The following is a 19,052-nucleotide window of genomic DNA, read 5'->3' as shown; positions in this document are numbered from 1 at the left end:
CAGGTAATTTTTCTTTCCACTGGCACTGAAACAGAGTGTTATAATGAAACCAACAATCTTTATGCATTTATAGAAACTATAACAATTTTATGGAAATCTTTATATAGAAACTAACAGTGTTTCTTGTACAAGCTCTATAAGCAATGCAGAAACATGGCACATTGGGAAAAATTAAAAGGTGCCCTTTCTCTTAAGGTTTTATATTGCCTATGTGATTTCAAAATTTCACTATAGGCAGTTAAACAAATTATAAAAACATATACCAACTATATACTAAAAAGGAACAAAAATATGTTGCATAACTCAGGCTAATTGTGATGGAAATTGGCATTTCTGAGTTGCATGTAATTGCTTAAATATGGAGTTTTCATCTGTTCATGCTTGAGGTATGCTCCCTGCAAAACATTTCTTAAGCTTACAGTTATTCACAGTATAACCAATGTAAATCAATTGGAAGATTCTGATTAGAGAGACAGTAGAGATAATATTTAAAGAAGACTTGCAACTTATGTGTTGAAAATTGCCTTATTCTTTTCGTGAGAGCTCCTGGATATGAAAACTTTCGTTTACTTTCTTCAAAATTTTGATACGCCAGAGACAAAACATTTTCATTGTAAAACGTATTCATGCCCTAATTCATTGAAAGGATACAATTTCATAAGAAAATTATAGATATAATCTAGTTCCTAAATTTTTTGTTTCTATGAAAAGAAGCTACATTATACCAACATTGTATAATATGACACACATGTATAATATTTACAGGAAGTATAAAACAAATTATAAATTTTGATTTTTTTTGCATCATCATTAGGCAGAGAAACATAAGCAGCAGTGTGGTGTATAAAATGTGACGTTGATTCCACAAAGGTTCTGCCAGTCTTTCGACAGTGACTCGTTTAAACCATAGGTCTTCACATTGGAATTAAGATTTTGGGTTTGTGGTCCTTGGGGCCCTGTATTCACCAAGCTCACAAAGAATGGAATTGAACTTGGATGTATCCCATTTCTCTTGGAAACTTTGGAGCTTTCTTGTTTATTTTTTTATTCTTTTCCAAAGTGGGTGTTGTCATGCTTCCAGCTTGCTTGCAGGTTCTCTTCAAACTAGATCCAGTTTAACCACTTTAAATGGTGAGGTCACCTTTGATCTTGGAAACTTTTTGTGACACTATATACCATGGAACAGAATTTGTAAATTCATTTAACTCTCATCCAAAGGACTTATATAAGGGTCAAATGGATCACATTTTAAAATGGTTCTACAATCTGGTCTTAAAAAGAGCAACTTATGGTTATAAGGGACTCTATTTTCTGATTCTTTCCCCATCATATCTGTTTTTGGCAGCAGAAACAGTCTAGGAGACTAGGTCTGATTTTGTATATTAATTGAGAGATTGATGAGTGTACTATCTGCAGACTTTGAGCCAGACAACGTAGCAGGTAAAGAGGAGGAGAGAAGTAGATTCCATCTCTCCCTTGAAGGAGCTCACTGCCTAGTAGGCTATGGAGTAATGCGTGTCTTGGATGTTCTGTGGAATAACGGCATGGCCACAACGCTTGAAAGTGGGAATGTCTCTGAAAACTAGAACCACTGGGTGATGGTGCTGCCATGATCACATTCCTGCAGTTTCTTGTTCTCTGTCACATGAAGCCATAGAAATTAGTAGACTTAAATGGTATAGAGAAGCAAGTGGAAAGTCTTGGAGCTGCCCTTAAAGGTTATCTTTTAGGCTTGTTTTAGATGTGCACATTTCTTTTTTCTTTCTTTTTCTTTTTTGTTTTTTCAAGACAGTCTTGCTCTGTTGCCTAGGCTGGAGTGCAATGGCACAATCTTGGCTCACTGCAACCTCCACCTCCTAGGTTCAAGCAATTCTTATGTCTCAGCCTCCTAAGTAGCTGGAATTACAAGTGTGTGCCAACACACCTGGCTAATTTTTATATTTTTAGTAGAGATGGGGTTTCATCATGTTGGCCAGGCTGGTCTCCATCTCCTGACCTCAGATGATCCTCACACCTTGGCCTCCTGAAGTGCTAAGATTTCAGGTGTAAGCCACAATGCCTGGCCAGATGTGTGCTTTTCTAAGAGTCACTGTTGATTCATGGGTTTTTCAACCTCTTGCCCAAAAAGCTCACTTTCCATATTTCTTAGTAACTTGGCAGTCTGGAAATGTAGGTGGAAATGTAATTTTGCCATCCACAGTTATAAACTCTCAATCCCTTTAGACCCTTCAGCCTAAGAGCTGATTGTTAGCATGATAGCCACAGTGTGCTCTGCTGAAGCAGGTTTCTTGAAGTGGATATCAGTATTCGTGAATGCCACCAAATGTAGCTATTCTGAAGGACTGCATTACAGATTTCTAAGGTTCATTGATAGATTGCAGATGTAGAAATACATCCCAGCTTAAATATCTGCTTCTTTGTATGTGTTTAAAAGTGTCCCATTGTTGACAATTGGCTAGTTTAAATGTTTTCTAAGTATAGGTTCATAGATGGGTAAAAAAAAAATAGTCTATCACAGGTTGCCTCTTATTTTTCCCCATGTTGTTACTAGTAAAATATATCACCTTGGACAAATGTCAAGGTGCTTTTGTAAAGTGTTTGCTGAAGAAAAAACACTTTTTGTTTAGTTTTGTGTTTTAGAGCTGGGGTCTCGTCTCAGTCTGTTGCCCAGGCTGGAGTGCAGTGGTGTGATCATAGCTCACTGTATCCTCAAACATCTGGACTGGTCTCAGGCAATTCTCCTGCCTCAGCCTCCCGAGTAACTGGGACTTCAGGGTGTGTACCACCATGCTGCCTAATTAAAATTTTTTTTTTTTTTTTTTTTTTTTTTTTTTTTTTAGAGACAGGGGTCTTAACTATGTTGCCCAGGCTGATCTTGAACTCCTGGCCTTAAGCAATCCTCTTCCCTCTGCCTTCCAAAGTGCTGGGATTATGGGTGTGAACTACCATGCTCCGCCTCAGAAAAACTACTTTGTATTTAAGAGATACTATTCTGTAATATCCATATGCTGAGTTTTTCTCCATTTCCAGAGAAGGGTGAATTTAAGAATGGGATGGGGTTGAACTGACATCTTAATGAAAATGTATTTCAACCTTAAACATTTAGCCAAACTCAATTGAAAAATTGAGACATTTTCTGACTTCAGGCTCTTCTTTTAAGTTGAAGATTTCTTCCCAATTTGGTCACTCCCCAGCTGTTACAGTTATGTAGAAGGAACTCATTAAAAAGACAAATTCTTTTTGAGCCATTCTTTCTGAAAGCACGCCAAGCTATACAGCTATGTTGTACTACTACTTATTTGAATCTGACTCCAGGAAATGGTAATTATGCAATCCTTACTTACACATTCTTACGAGAATGTTCTCTTGGGTTTATTCTGGATCCCAAAAAGCCCCACTAAATTTTGTCTGTGAGTACTATTGGATGGTCTTGTTTCTAGTAAGTTATGCTATGATTATAACTAAATGGACCGTGTCTGCTTTTGAGAGCTACAGTCTCTGTTTTCTCTTAGCCTCATAGAATCAGTCCTGGTTGCTCCTTGGATGCACCTACGAGTCCTGTTCATTATTCTTCCTAAACTGCCCTCTAGTCTGTCCTATTCATCTGTTTCCCTCTGCATTCACACTCAAAGCTTCTCTCACATGGACTCTTCCTAATGGTCTACAACCCAGTGACCCTACAATCACCACCCTCTCTAACATGGCTGGAGATGACTTTCTAAAACCTAAATCAAATCACATAATTTCTCTTTAGTCAAAACTGTTGATGGTTCCCTGGTGCCTTAAAGATCAACTCCAAATCTCTTAACTTAGATTTAAGGCTGGTCACAGTCTGACTTTGACCCAGCCTCTAGTCTTACTTCCTAACTCCTCCCCTTACAGCCCAGATATAGGATACCTCCTCATTTCCCAGCTTGCTTGGCTTTTCCTGTCCTGTATATTTTTTGTCCAAACTGGCTTTTGGTTGGAATATTTTTATCCTTGTTGTCCTGCAACTCCTACCGCAGTATACTTCTGTTTATACACCTTGTATCACCTTCTCTGTGAAACTTGCCCTGATGGAATTAGTCACTTCAGCCTCAGCTCTTAGGCAGCAATTGGAGCAGCCACTCCTACATTGTCTTGCTTGTATGTCTGTGTCTTTGCGAATCTGTGAACACTCCAAATGTAGAAATGGCTATGGCCAATGTTAGGGACCCTTTGAGCAGCTAGGACAGATTGGAGACTCAGTGAACAACATGAGGTATGTGATACACAGATGTAATTGCTAAAGAGTTAAGATTCCAGAAAGGAGAGTGCAGAGGAATGATTGTGGTGATTAAGAGCTTGGACTTAGGAGCAAGACTGCTAGGGTCTGAATGCTGGCTCTGCCATTTACACTTGGGGACTTGATTTCCTCATCTAGAAAGTAGAGATAGTCATAGTAACTACTTTGTAGGATAGCTGGGAGGGTGTCATGATTTAAAATGTGTTAAGTGCTTAGAATAACACCTGACACCAAATCATAACCAATAATTATGTCGTCTCTCCTATTACTGGGCATAGATTTAAGTAAGGCAGCAAAGTAACGCGGTTTTGGTGCTTTTGTCAGGTGTTAGGGTTGTGTATGGTAACCGTTGCCTCTAGAATTTCAGACTGATGATCCCAGGAGGGATTCTGGAAATGCCTCCCTTTCTAAACCCACTGTTTCAGAACAAAATTTAGAGAAGTCACAAAGGTAAAAGCAAATATTTTGTCAAGTAAGGAAGAAGAGATTTAATCAGAAACAATTCCTGAATATTTATGTTCTAAAATGTACTGAAAATATAAAAACTCTTTAAATGGTGATGAAGGGGTTTCAGATAATTACTTTTTATGTATTTTATTCCAGTTGTGAAATCTGTATGTTGAGATTCCCATGTTCAAAACTTCAGAAATTTAGTAATGGGACCACTGTCCTTGTAAATGAGCCCTTTTGATTGTATGTAGTATTTTGTATTACTGCGGTAGCTTTCATTTTTTAAATACTCATATACAGTACAGTAAAGATTCCTCTGATTATTATAATTTTCAACTGTATAACTTCGGTAAGTTTCAGATTTCAAATGTGGTAGAACATGAAGCCCAGACCGTGGGTCTGAATGTGTGTGTGTGTGTGTGTGTGTGTGTGTGTGTGTGTCTGTGTGTGTGTAGCAGATGGGGGTTGGTAGGTAGAAATGAAAAGGTGTTTGTAAAATGAGAATCTCTTAAAAATTGAACTTATCAAAGATTATTTACATAAATTGTGTGATATAATGTTGTTTCACCGTGCTTTTATCCCTGGCATATTCTTGTCTAGGTTGTCTAGAAGATACTAATTCGTTTTTCAAAAGTCAGTTCAAATGCCACCTCTTTGAGGAATCTTTTACACCCCCCAGGTAGGTTCCTATCAGAAAACCTAAAACACTTTATACTTGTTTACCTGTCCTCTCTCCCTTTCCAGGCAGTAAGTCAGAGATTCTTGCCGGCTTCGTGTCCAGATCTCTAGGACCTGGTACTGTGCATGGCTGTTAGGAGGCCAAGTATTTAATGTATGATAAGTGACTGAATAGTCCTCACACTGTAATCTTTGGGCTCAGAATGTAAGCTAGGTAGGACAAACCAAGACATACCTTTATTAAATCTCATCTTACCTAGAGAGGCTTAACCAGGTGTATTTATGATTCTCATATTTGAGTGTATATCGGACATGATGCCTCTTCGTGTAGTATCTAGTTTTAGAGGCATAACTTGTAAAGTCTTGAGAACATTTTTTATCAGAGCACTTTTCGAACCTGCCAGATACTTACCATTTCTGGTGATCTAAACCTCTGGCAAATTGAGAAATAGTTTTGCATTTTTAGAATGTATCTGTTTACAATAAACAGATTTAATGGCAGCTAGAAATACTTTTTATTATTCGTGTATTACTTATGTCTTAAGAAATATCCCCTATCCTTTAAAATATTAAATTTTTATTTTTATTATTATTATTATTTTTAGACAGAGTCTTACTCGGTCCCCCAGGCTAATGTATAGTGGTACGATCTTGGCTAACTGCAACCTCTGTCTCCCAGGTTCAAGCAATTCTTCTGCCTCATCCTCCTGAGTAGCTGGGACTACAAGCATGTGTCACCACGCCTGGCTAATTTTTGTATTTTTAGTAGAGAGAGGGTTTTGCCATGTTGCCCAGACGGTGTGGAACTCCTGACCTCAGGTGATCCACCCACCTTGGACTCCTGGAGTGCTGGGATTATAGGCATGAGCCACCGTGCCTGGCTTTTTTTTTTTTTTTTTTTAATGTTTAACTCAAAGAAAAGTTAAGAGGCAAATATCCCCATGTTATATGAGATACGACTTTAGATAAGACACTTCGGGCAAAGACTACATTTTTTGGCTTCATCTTTTTCATCCGTAAAATGAAAAAGTATTGGCCGGGCGCGGTGGCTCAAGCCTGTAATCCCAGCACTTTGGGAGGCCGAGACGGGCGGATCACGAGGTCAGGAGATCGAGACCATCCTGGCTAACACGGTGAAACCCCGTCTCTACTAAAAAATACAAAAAACTAGCCGGGCGAGGTGGCGGCGCCTATAGTCCCAGCTACTTGGGAGGCTGAGGCAGGAGAATGGCGGGAACCCGGAAGGCGGAGCTTGCAGTGAGCCGAGATCCGGCCACTGCACTCCAGCCTGGGCAGCAAAGTGAGACTCCTTCTCAAAAAAAAAAAAAAAAAGAAAAAAAAGAAAAAGTATTAATAATACTAACTTTGTAGAATTGGCAGCAAAAGTAGCCATAATGTATACACAATACCTGAATTCATCTAGTTTAATAAATGTTTTCTGATGTAGTATGAGGAAAAAGAAGTTTGATGCTTCTGTGTGATTGATGATGTCTGATATTGTATCTACGTCCCAGAATGTAGGTAAGTCCTTCCTGTATATAAAGAGCCTGAAATCGAGTGATAAAACCTCACTATTCTAGCACCACTCCCCAATTTCTCATCACAAGGCAGATGAAGCAACTGTTTATTGTTTTGTTGCCCTCCAGACAAGCCATGGTTTTCCCTCTAAGATTCTGGTGACCATAGTATCCAATCCAGGATACTTTTGAGACTGAAAGGGAGCACAGTGACTACACAGAAATCATGGGCATAACTGGGATGTCCTGGGCAAACTGGTAGGTGAGGTTACCCTACCCTAAGGCCCTTCAACAGAACAGCACAAGCATTTCACTCTACTCCTGCAGTTGGAAGTGAGGTTGGAGAAAGGCTTTATCTGCATTCAACATAGAGGGCTAGTACTGCACAAAATCTTAGCTGTGTGAATGCTTGTGACCCTGGAGACGGAATGCTAATCAAGATTCTCAATCTCCATCCTTTAGTAGAGAGGTAGGCAAGTTACTTCACCAGTCTACCTGAAACTAATTTTACTTAGTTTATAAGATGCATTCCATCGATAGGAGGATGATGTCTGCATAAAATTAGTGATAGGATCTCTGAGTATGTAACACTTCTAGCAAGACCTAACACATAGTAGTTGCTTTATCAGTCCCTTTCCACTTGTCACGTAACCCCCCCACCCACAGCCGCCCCAAGAAAAGATAACCATTGGTAGATGAAGAACAAAATAGAGTCTAAATAGGTTAGTTCCACAATCAGAAGAAACTCCTATAGGTCAATATAGATACTTTATATATATAATTCATGTTATTAGGCAAAATGGTAAAGCTTTGACAAAAATGTGATATTACATTTATACAAACTTTAATAGGCTTCCCTATTCGTTTCATTTTCAATGTCAAAAAGAAATATTAAAGTTTGATCTCTGATCAGTTCAAGTCTTTGCTTTGGCCCATGTGGTCTCACTGCTTCCTATGAGGATTAAACAAGGAGGCATGTAGACTTTAGCACAGTGCATGGCAATAGTAAGTGCTCAGTCGATGCTATTTCTTCCCTTCTTAATCCAGACTATCATCCAATCATTTTTTTCAGCACTGTCATTCACTGGATGTTTCTTCTGTGCCAGATACTCTGGGGAACACTGGCAATGGGTGTAACCCCCATCATTCTTAACTCAGTCTAGAGGTAATGGTCAATTTGATGATAGGAATGATAGACACAGGACAGGATTACAGGGTGTCGACTTGGGAGAGGCGAGAAGCTCACTGAGACTAGCCTCTAAGTCCTCCTGGGGTCTGGAACATGTGAGGTAGACGGAAGGTTAGAAAGTCTCGTGCAAGGCTGGGCATGGTGGCTCACACCTGTAATCCCAGCACTTTGGGACGCTGAGGCAGGCAGATCACTTGACGTCAGGAGTTCGAGACCAGCCTGGCCAACATAGTGAAACCATATCTCTACTAAAAATACAAAAATTAGCTGGCATGGTGGGGGGCGCCTGTAATCCCAGCTACTCAGGAGGCTGAGGCAGGAGAATCGCTTGAACCCTGGGTTGCAGTGAGCTGAGATCTCGCCACTGCACTCCAGCCTGGGCGACAGAGCAAGATTCCATCTCAAAAAAAAAAAAAAAAGGTCTCATGCAAGTGGAATGTGAAAGGATCTAATCCATGATTTGGCCCCTACCAACTTGTCCAGTCTCCTCTGTTCCAGCATGCCAGGCTGCTTTTCAGTTCCTTGAATGTGCCAAGGAACACAAGTGGGTGAATTACTTGAGTTCAGGAGTTCTAGGCCAGCCTGAGCAACATGGCAAAACCCCATCTCTACCAAAAATACAAAAATTAGCTGAGCGTGGTGGTGCGCACCTGTGGTCTCAGCTACTCAGGAGGCTGAGGTGAGAGGATTGCTTGAGTCCAGGAGGCAGAGGTTGCAGCGAGCCAAGATTGCACCACTTCCCTCCAGCCTGAGCAACACAGTGAGACCCCGTTTTGTTTTGTATTTTACAAAACAAAACAAAAAAGAATAGGAACAGAGCTGGAGAGGTAGTTCAGAAGTGAACACTTGAATTTGAGAGTCATTTACCTTGTGCTGATAATTGAAACAAAGATGTAGGTAAACTGCTAATAGAGGAGGATGCGGAGAGAGAAGGAGAAAGAAAAAGTCCTGGAAAGGAGTTGAGAAGGGGCCCAGAAATAGAGCAGTGAGAGAGGCAGGAGGAGGCCCTCCTGTAGTCTTCATCTAACGCAACGTCATTGGACAAGTAATGTGTTTTGAGTAAGTGGGGAGTAGAGCACCAGAAGAGGCTTTCTGCTCTTTCAATATTGCTTTAAAAATATTCTAAGCCAAACAAATCTCAAATTGAAGAGCTCTCCATTATCCATAGAGCATGAATTCATTTGTCTGTCAAGAAAACACATGGACCTTACCTATAGAAATGAACTATATTGATCGAAGAATTGTCTCTATGAAGAGTCTATGCCACAAAACAGTTGTGAATTCTGGGTGGTGGAAACATGTTTTATTTTTAATTATTTGTACTTTAAACATTTTTTTAAATAGCACATTTGTGTGCAGTAGGCATTTGGCCTGTGAGGTAGGACGGTTTTTTATCCTTGTAAAGGAAAAACAAACAAGAACACGTGACAGAGACCATAAGTGGCCCGCAAAGCCTAAAATATTTACAATCTGGCCCTTTTGAGAAAAGTTTGCCGGCTCCTTCCTTAGGTTATAAGTTGCACATGAAAGGAATCCAAAATTTCATAGGATAAGCTCAAACTGATGACTTCAATTCCAGAACGTCTTGAATGTCTTAACAATTTTAAAGAGTGACTTACCTGTTGAATCATGAGAACACATTTTTGGTGGTGAAATGCAGACTTGATTGAAAGACTGCCTTGTCTGATTTGACAGTACAGTCAGATGGTAAAAGAACTTCTGTACTGTATGATGTTTCAGAATAGTTCTGTAAAGTGTCTGAACGTATTCTGGTACCATTGTTGTGTTTAATTTGTCTGAGGCAGCCTCAGGTAAACACTAGAATCTGTATGTTGCAGCAAGATATGCAAAGTAAAATCAAATATATATGTGAGATTGTGTTATTTTATTGTATTTTGCTGGTCTTCTGAAGAGACTTTTTTTTTCTACTTGCAAAAAATTAAGACCCTGAGTGTTAGATGTTAGAAAACTTTTTGAATTATGTAATTTATTTATTTCAGTAGTGTTTCATATCACCTCCTTCTGTCTTTGTAATGAAATGTCATCAATCTGTTCTGAGTGTAATTTTTTTCAGTCTTGAATCCTCCTTATCCTCCTTATATCTTCCTGTTCTTTCTATCAGAATCTGCAAGTTGTAGGAAATAAAAGTTGATTTCAAACAGTTCTGTAGCACTAAACAGATGACTGTTTAGTGAGAGTGTCTAATCAATTGCTAAATAATTCTCTCTCAAAAGCAGATTTGATATTTACATTTTGATTTTCATATTCTGTTCACAGTGTTTGTTGACGGTGTCTAACATTCCCTGCCACTGGGTAAATAAAGCCTATTATTTCCTTTTCAACATTTTAGGCTATTATTCTCATACAAGAGCTAATAAGCAGAAGGTTAGGTATATTACCAAACTATGATCCTGTCTATCAGAAGAAGCCAGGAACCTTGATTAATATGCCTTGTTAACTGATGATTTCAGTTCCATACTGGTAGTGCTAGAATAATTTGTATAAACCAAGCAGTACAGATTCCTTATTTTAGCACTAAGACTTACAAAGGCTTCTTTTAGCAGCCTTTAATTTTGTACTTATGTATGTGACATAGCCTGTGGCTGTGATAGCTACTGTGAATCTGCAGTTGTTTTGGGATGAAAGGAAGAGGCAGCTGGAAACTCGGTAGCTACATCTAGCTGTCTACCTAGAGAAGGCCTTGATTTCAAGTTTATCTAAACAAGCTCGACTAATCCCAACTATCTAGGGGGATCCACTGTCAAAACAAGCAGCGTGGCCCTGAGGCAAACACAGCTATACAGAAATGAAGGCTGGGGCTTCCAATACTCCAATGACTGCATACTGGAGGCCTTTTTCCCCCCTGAAAGAGGGTAAGAGAGGTAGAATTTGCATAATGCCTTTTCATTGGAAACTTTTGGAAAGCTGACAGACCTTCAGCTTATAGATCTGTAGCCACAATACAGAGTCTATAGGAGAATCCTTGAATGACCTAACCATATTGAAAGAAAATATAAAAGCGTCCAAGTATAGCCAAGTGAGAGAGGAAAAGAGGCTGATGCATTGTCTAACATCTGCTGTACTTCTCGTTAGTTTTGTTCTTTGCTATTCTGTGTGGACTTTGGAGAAGCCTAAGACAGCCTAACATGAATCCTATAATCTTCCTTCTGAATATTTATGTAGCGTGCCAGCTTCTAAGCTGTCCTTTGCGTTTTCCTACTTCCCCCTCATTTTCATGCTCTCAAATGAGGCCAACATTTCAAAAGCTAAATAAATGTTTGTGAATGTTTATAAAAGATTTGCATAAATTTGTCCTTGTCTGACAAAGATCACTTTTTTCTTATGCCAGTTCTGAAAAAAAATTTTTTTTAAGGTTTTGGTGCTTGTCTTGACAACAAAGTCCTGCATCCCAGAACAATGATTGCTGATTAAGTGGGTATGCAATTGTGACTGAATAGGCTTTCAAGATTCTGAGTAAAAAGACCTATCATCTGAAGGCTGAATTATAGAATTTAGAAAATGTTATCAGAAGTACACATTTAAATCTATTTTTTTGGTACCATATCATTAGGTAAGACAAAGCAGTCTTACAAGTTAAAAGTATAGCCACCCATGGTTTAAAAAATTCTCCTGTATAAATTTTAATAATTAGAATGTTTCAATAACTCAGTGTATCACTTTTCTTCCCTAGGTTTGAACATATTTAAAAATAATTTTTAGACCTTCAGGTACTTTTTGGAAACTGTAACTCTACCAGTTGTATGCGTTAATACGGTTACCGGGGTGGTGATCAGAGGGAATTTACCAGGCAGTGCTTTAAGATATCTGAATGCTCAATCATACCTTGAGAAAATATAAACTACAGGAAATATGTGTTAGGGCTTAATTATAGGACACACACACACAGCACCCAGACACTTATGCCACCGACGGGTGTTTGCTGAATTCATTTATCTTTTAAAATTAGAATGGATTTTGTGGGGTGGCAGGGGAAGTTGTGGGTAGAGGTGCTAATTTAGTTCAGAGATATTTGAAGATTGGCAGGAGAGAGAGGTAACAGCCAGTTCTGTTAGTCCTTTGGTTGTATTGGTTTAGAGGTTTAAGTTGTCATTAAGGCACAAACTAGAGCCACTTCTCTGACACAGTTTTTATCACATCTGCTAGGCTTGTGTCCCAAGAGGAGACGTGGAGAGCAGTGAATTCAGCATGGGCCCATTATCGACTGCTTTTTCGTGTGTTGTAAAAGGAGTGAGACCTCAGGGAGGCTTGGAGCCTCCTCCCGTGTAATGTCCAAGTCAGATTTGAAGGACTGGTGGCAGGAAAGCTTTGGCCTTGGGGTGTGAATTCTAAGAAATAGAGGCACAATTAAGTTTAAAAAATTCAAGGACTTTGAGCTTGATAATGAAAGATTTTTCTCTAGACTAATGTGAGCAGAAAAGTTGCCCATCTGTGCACATTTTTGTGTGCATTTAAAATATTTAAAAGCTGACAGCTTTTAATATGCTTACAAAATAGTATTTCTATCAGTGCTCTTTTTTTTTTTTTTCCTTTTCTTTTAAAATAATATCTTCCTAAGGGCAGGTTGCCTCTTCAGTGAAATCATGTTTGCAGTTTTACTGTTGGGACCCCTGTTCCTTTGGTATGTTCTGACTTGTGTCCCCTCCTCCCCTCTTCCTTTCGGAAATATTGATAACATAAATGTTCAGGTAACAGGAATTAAAATGCTTAAGGAAATGAGCAAGAGAAAATATTTTAGAGTAATCATATTAAGTCCAAGGAATTACCACTGAGTTCTGATGTCACTGAATGCTAATTGTAAGAGCTCATAACCAAATCATTTGTTCATTTTGGAAGTACAGTATTTGAATTGTAGCATGTGTGAAGAATTTTATTGGCATTTCATGCTGACCTTATAAATATAGCTCTCTCATTTTCAACCACTTTGTGTAAGATTTAAAATTAATAAAAGGGAATCTTGAAATAGAGGATGTTATATAATATCATGATTATGGAATAACTTTGTTTTAGATAAGTTTGAAGAACATGCAAAAGGATAAAGTAATTTTGTTAAAAAGTTTTAAAAATAAGATTATTTTTGCTTCAGACTTCAAAGGACATGAAGATGTATACTTAAAAGTGGTTTCAGAGGGGTCTCTTTTACTGTTGAAAGCGTTCTTCTGCACTTAATGTCCTTGATAATTTAGATATACAGTTTATATGATACTTGTTTATAGAGTATGATGAATTTATTATAATTTTATCTTTGAATTACAACACTGATACTACATATTAGGTATTACACAAATTGCATAATTATAACATGTGTATGACTCAGAATTAACTGAAGTTTATAAAAAGTAAACTAGGGGTAAATATTGAAATGTACCAAAGAAAGGAAGCAGACCCTGTAGCATTTGAGCAGCTTTGTTAGAAATTTGACCTGGCTTTTATGTTTGGGTGTTGAAAGGCCTTTCTGTAAAACCCCTTATTCCAGGCTTCTTTTTCCCACTGGAAAAAAATAAAAATTTGGTTGTAATTATGCTATGGGTCTTAGATTTAATTTGACACTTATAGTGAAGGAGAAAAATTTTATTTCCTGTGTTCACATTTAGGAAACTTCTGATCAACATTCTTGAACTTGGTGCTAATTAAGCTTCCAAGAACAACTGCTTTACCCTTCTTAATCATAAGCATTTAACACCTTTGTGAGCTTTCACTGGGAGCCCCTGGTTTTAACTTGAAATGGCTTAAGGTAGAAATTCTGTTAGCTTTTTTGTATGTTTGGATTTTGCATGTGTTCTGTTTTTAACTTTCAACTTGAGTTTTAAGATCATCAATCAGAGGCTTTTCTTTCAAGTAAGTGGCACTGCTCCCAATTGCAGGACTTAGAGGGTCAGCATTTCCCTTATGGTATTAAAAAAAAATTAAACATAGGGAGTATTTTAGGAATTTGAGCTCCACTGATCTTTTCATCACACACCTACATTTTGAAATGAACAAATAAATTAGATATAAGAAACCCAGGAAATGTTCTCCCACGGTTTCCCTTCCCCTTCCTCTTTCACTCCTGTTTTTGGACAAAGGTAAATTATCAACTGCTATATCGGCTTTCAGCAAGCCACAAAGAGGCTAACTGTGGCTTTACATATTTTAAAATACATTCATTTTTCAAGCTATCTCTTCTCTTTATTTAAATGTTTTCCTGCACACATGTTTTTCCCTTTGAACTATTGTGAATATGTCTCATCTCCCTACATTCTGTAACTCCAGTGGACACTATAATCACCCTGCACTTTTATCTTTCAGATGGCATTTATTTATGGGGTGTGTATGTCTGTGTTTTCATCTGCCAAATAAAACTAATTTTTGTTTATAGGTTTCAGTGAAGCAATGAAAACAAAGTATTTGACATCTGGAATGTTGGTCGTTGCAGGATTTCCTATAGCCCCCTACCTAGCACCCCAAGGTCAGGGTGAATTAGTCTAGCCTTCTCATTAATAATCCCAGTTAACTTCATTGAATTTGGTCTTCGAGGTTTTGCTTCCAGATAGGATTCTATAATGGATAATATTATACATTTAAAACTGTACTGCGTTCTTAGGCTCAGTATCAACGGAATGTAATCTAATTTCTCCAGATTGGAGTAAATTCAGGCTTTCTGACCAGATGAGAATTAGAATTGGATGAAGTGAATCCAAAGTAGACTGAAATGAATCTCGAGTTCATTTCTGAATTTCATTTGCAAGTGTATCCAGCGTTAGGTGTGTTAATTTCATATTTTGGTTCATACTCTGAGGCTTGGTATCTCTTGTGGGCAGAGTTTTGTAGATGTTACTTTTCTACTGCACTATGCAATCTGCTTCTTCATGTATGCATAACTGAAAGATTTGTGCAACTGCCTCTCTAACACACTTCCTCCCTGCCCCCTCTGCTCTTATTTCTTCCCACATGAAGTATCATATATTTTGTTAGGAAGAAAAGCCCTTTTGGAAATTGCCTATTTCATAAATTGTCTGGTGACACAAAGGGGTTGAATGCTGTATTCTTGTCTCATTTATTTTGAAAACTTTGCTACTGAACTCACCTTAATCAATGAGCTCAGTGTTGTCTCCAATAAGTTATGTGTTGGATATATTGATTGGGAGGGATTTTAGAAAACCCGTCTGGGGTTTATAATGTCAGCAGTGTTTTGATTATGAAAAGAGTTGGAACCTGGGGACATGGAACCAGGTGGCGAATGTCCTAAAGCCAGTGGTGACATGGTGGACTGGTTTCCTCCTGGGATCTAGTTCATGCCCTGCACTTTAACTGTGGTGACTGGCTACTATAGATTCACTTTTTTTGCTCATTAAAATGTTAAAAAATCAAACTGTACATAAAAAGATTTGTGAAAATATAAACTTGGGAATTGATCTGTAGAGCTGGCACGCAGTCCTCCCCACCCCCTGCCTTAGCAATGAGGTCATTTACATTTCATCAGCTGTGCTGCATCCCCAAGATCCGATTTATGTGGCAGTAGTTGAAGTTGCACCGACGCTGGTTGTCTAAAAGAGCTTGTGTAGGCAAGAGAAACGGGAAAGAGAACAAGAAAATTACCATCTTTAAAGAAAGTGCCCTAGCCAAAGACACAAGTTCTAGAGAGAAAAAGCAGTTGGTACCTGGTTAATGACTGTTGTCCCAATAAAGTTAATACTGAAAGACTGGGACACTGCCATGAATGTGGTGCTCAAAATATATTTAAATCAGGATTTTAAAGCCCCCTCTCTCGGAGAGTGGTACTTTTCGTATTCGAATAATTGTATTTTTCTTTGGGAAAAGAGGATAAGGCATGAATGTTTATGTGTAAGGAAAACATCAGTATTAAGAAAATGCGTTTATGTAATTGGTTTATTAAATTGGTTTATTGCAGTTTTTATTTACAGAGAACATTGCTTGTTTTTCCCTGCCTCTTCCTGTCCTCCCCTTCCCAAATTAAGAAGTAGATATCTCAGTTCCAATTGCGATAATATGTGAATATGCCGAACACAGAGTAGATGCTCATTTTTGTTTTTTCTTCTGACGGCACACCACCATCTTGTTTGACTTAAATTGGAATATCAAGCTCTTGTAATATCACAAACATGAAGGAACATATTGTAACGTACCAACATGTGCCTACATTGCCTATATTCCCTTTCTTCCTCCCCTCCCCCCGCCCCATTGCTTAATTAGATTTATTGCTGTTTGCTTGGGTAAAAAGGAAAGCTGGTGGGTGGTTACACTCAGCCTACACTGGGTATTTTGATATTTGTTCTCATATTATCTGACAGACAAGTTCAAGGTTGGTTATTACTCTTGACATTAGAGAGTGGTAAGAAGTTTCTATATTGTAGTGAGTAATAAGTTGGGCATATTAGATTCCTTTGACTCTGCTGTAGAGCACAATGCCTTCTCATAGCCATGGGGGTCCTTTCTTTCAAAAATCTTTGAGGCCTTTTGCCAGTGCAACTCCAGCATAGAGTAGAGAAGTGCTTTCTGCACCTGTAACTTTTGAGGGGTAAAGGATAGCTGTCTTTGTAGCCGATGTTGGCAATGAGTGAGCACTGAATACTGAGTTTTAAAGAATGGCTATTTTATATACTGAAATTAAGAGATGCTTTCTGTTACTATTCAAAACTTGAAGTGGAAGGAAATTTGTAAGGAATTTGTGTCTGTGTAAATCATAAGGGTTTTGTGTATGTGAATTATACTATACTTCATAATTAGCACTGCAGGCGTTAAATGTTTTATGTGATCTCTTTTCCTATCTTTGCCTGATAATAACATTATGCACTGAAAAATTGCCTTTGTTCTGATTCTGTATTACCTATTGCAGTTTAAGCATGATTAGTTTATAAACAGTATATATGCCTGAATGCCACATTATAAAATTAACTAATATATAGGTAATGTTTCTTAGAATATGCTGAGGTCTTCTCATCCACTCTTTTTCACTTCTTAGTTTCCTATTCATTTGTTACTTTATTTCATGGCATGCCTTAGCAGTGGTGTGATATACATAGTACCAGTCCAAGATGATATTAAAAAATAGGATATGCTCAATTGAATTATGTAGGCGGAACATGCTCTGGCAGAGCAAGTCAATGTGCTTTCTGCTTCATTGAGTGGGTTATTAGATTGATGTGGTTTATTTCTTGAATGATAGAACTGGTTTTAAAAATAAATGAAGCGAGAAGCATCAATTCAGTTAGCATTGATAATTCATTATTATTGGTTAGAAAAGTGCTACATTTGTAAACTGATCTTTAATTTATCACTTGGATTAGGGTTTGCAATGGGCAGGTTTGTTTTAATTTGAACCAGCTTCTCAATGACTGAAAAATGTGTTCTTCATTTTGTCTTGAAGTTGGGATTTTAAATAGTTAAAAAGCAAATCAAATGCATGAAAGGAATACTTTTTTAAAATTTATAACATTGGTCTATGAACTTATGATAAGCACCAACCGTGGGCTGTCCAAGTCTGCAGTTAAATTAAGTCAAGCTAAGGAAAATTCTATGAAGGAAATGATAACTAACTACCTGTCTATGTGGTTAGCTATGTGTATATGTGCTATACATATGAAATGTGTCTTCTAGGGAAAGTCACACACCACTGTTTATTGTGTGTCATGTACTGTCTTTTTCTGTGGTAATGTCTTTTATGAATAAGTTGTTAAGATGTCACCTTACTTTGTGTACCCTAATCCTGAATACTGTGCTTGGCTTTATGTACCTATATATGTATTTTTTTTAAAAAAAGACATTTAAACTGGTAGTTTGCTTTAGATTTTAGTAAATTAAAATCAGGTGAGTATGTTCAATTATGGTGATATTTCAGTAAGAATAGTATATACTTAAAATTGTTACAGTTTGGTTCCAAAATAAATGTATGCCCAAAATGGCAACTTCTTTGTAAAGTTAGTAAATGAAGTTTTAAACTCTAAAAAATGTAGCTGACATTGTTCAGGGACAATTATCTTCAAGTTGGCTTTCCATTCTGCTGTGATTTGGCCTATTGATGTTGGGAAGCGTTGTCTAATCCTGGCCCCCTCTGTTCCTAGGTAACAGGCAAAAACGGTGCCAGCAACAGCGGCCCTGCCAGGCCAAACCCATGTGGCTCGGTGTTATTCACTCTGATCCATATGGTCAGGCTGGAGATGTTCCCTGGAGGGGTGTTAACACTCAGCAACCCAACCGCCTCCCTCCCTTCAGAGCTTTCCTGCATGGCTCCTGCTGCTTGCCCATGTGTGATTCTTGATTAATTTTTCATTTTTAATGAAGTTTGATCATGTTTATTATTTCTCATGATTGACTGCCTGGTACTCCTCCCATGTAATTGATAAAGCCCATATTTCTTCATCTGTCTCCTCTTTCTTTAGGGTAAAGTTCCTAGATTGTGTGCTGTGGTTAATGTTAGATTTATTGGTCCCATTAGATGTATAAATTATCTCTCTTTCTCTCCACAGGAAGTTCTACAGACTTTGACCAAGTTTTGTTTCCCCTTCTATATGGACAGGTAGTGTCAGATTTTCAAACCTTACTAGAAAAAAAGTGTCAATAAACCTGCTATAGAAAATAAAAACCATACCATTCTTAACACTCTGTCTGTTTAACCATGATTTAAGATACCTGTGTTCCAAGGAGAGTTGCAATATTCTCCCTTCCTGGGGTTTTTATTGACACTGTCAAAAAGTTTAAAGCTTAGAGCTTTGCGTTGGTTAGTTTGTGAGATGTATTTTGTATGGCATTAAATTTTTAATTTTGGTTATCAGACTTAAACTGTGATTAAGAATGGTTGGTATTTAATCTGGTGCTCTTTAATTGTTATTTAAATATGAATATATTTGGCTTAAACAAGTAATATTATTTGATTCCAAAGTTTTGTATTATATAGACTTTGTTTTTCCTAGACTTCAACTTATAATTTAAATCA

The 19,052-nt window shown here is 37.9% G+C and overlaps 1 protein-coding gene across 14 annotated transcripts in view; it reads left to right on the top strand.

The window, feature by feature from the left end:
- LOC105463895 (DENN domain containing 1A) overlaps positions 1 to 19,052 on the top strand; it is a 547,224-nt gene that overhangs the window by 140,861 nt on the left and 387,311 nt on the right. For 11 of the 14 annotated variants that reach the window (XR_011612854.1, XM_071078304.1, XM_071078299.1 and 8 more), the window contains one exon: positions 18,586 to 18,635. The exons of 2 other annotated variants lie outside the window; for them this stretch is intronic. Coding sequence is in view for 11 of the 12 variants with exons in the window: in XM_071078304.1 (XP_070934405.1) it covers positions 18,586 to 18,635 (50 nt within the window). In the remaining variant the exon portion in view is untranslated. Of the gene's footprint in view, positions 1 to 5,317; positions 5,397 to 18,585; positions 18,636 to 19,052 lie in introns of all 14 variants that reach the window. One more of the 14 variants, XM_071078303.1, reaches the window with a different exon arrangement.

Source organism: Macaca nemestrina, chromosome 14, assembly GCF_043159975.1.
Source record: "Macaca nemestrina isolate mMacNem1 chromosome 14, mMacNem.hap1, whole genome shotgun sequence".
Lineage (NCBI taxonomy): Eukaryota > Metazoa > Chordata > Mammalia > Primates > Cercopithecidae > Macaca > Macaca nemestrina.
Note: the sequence above shows the minus strand (reverse complement) of the source record. Positions and strands in the feature narration are given on the sequence as shown.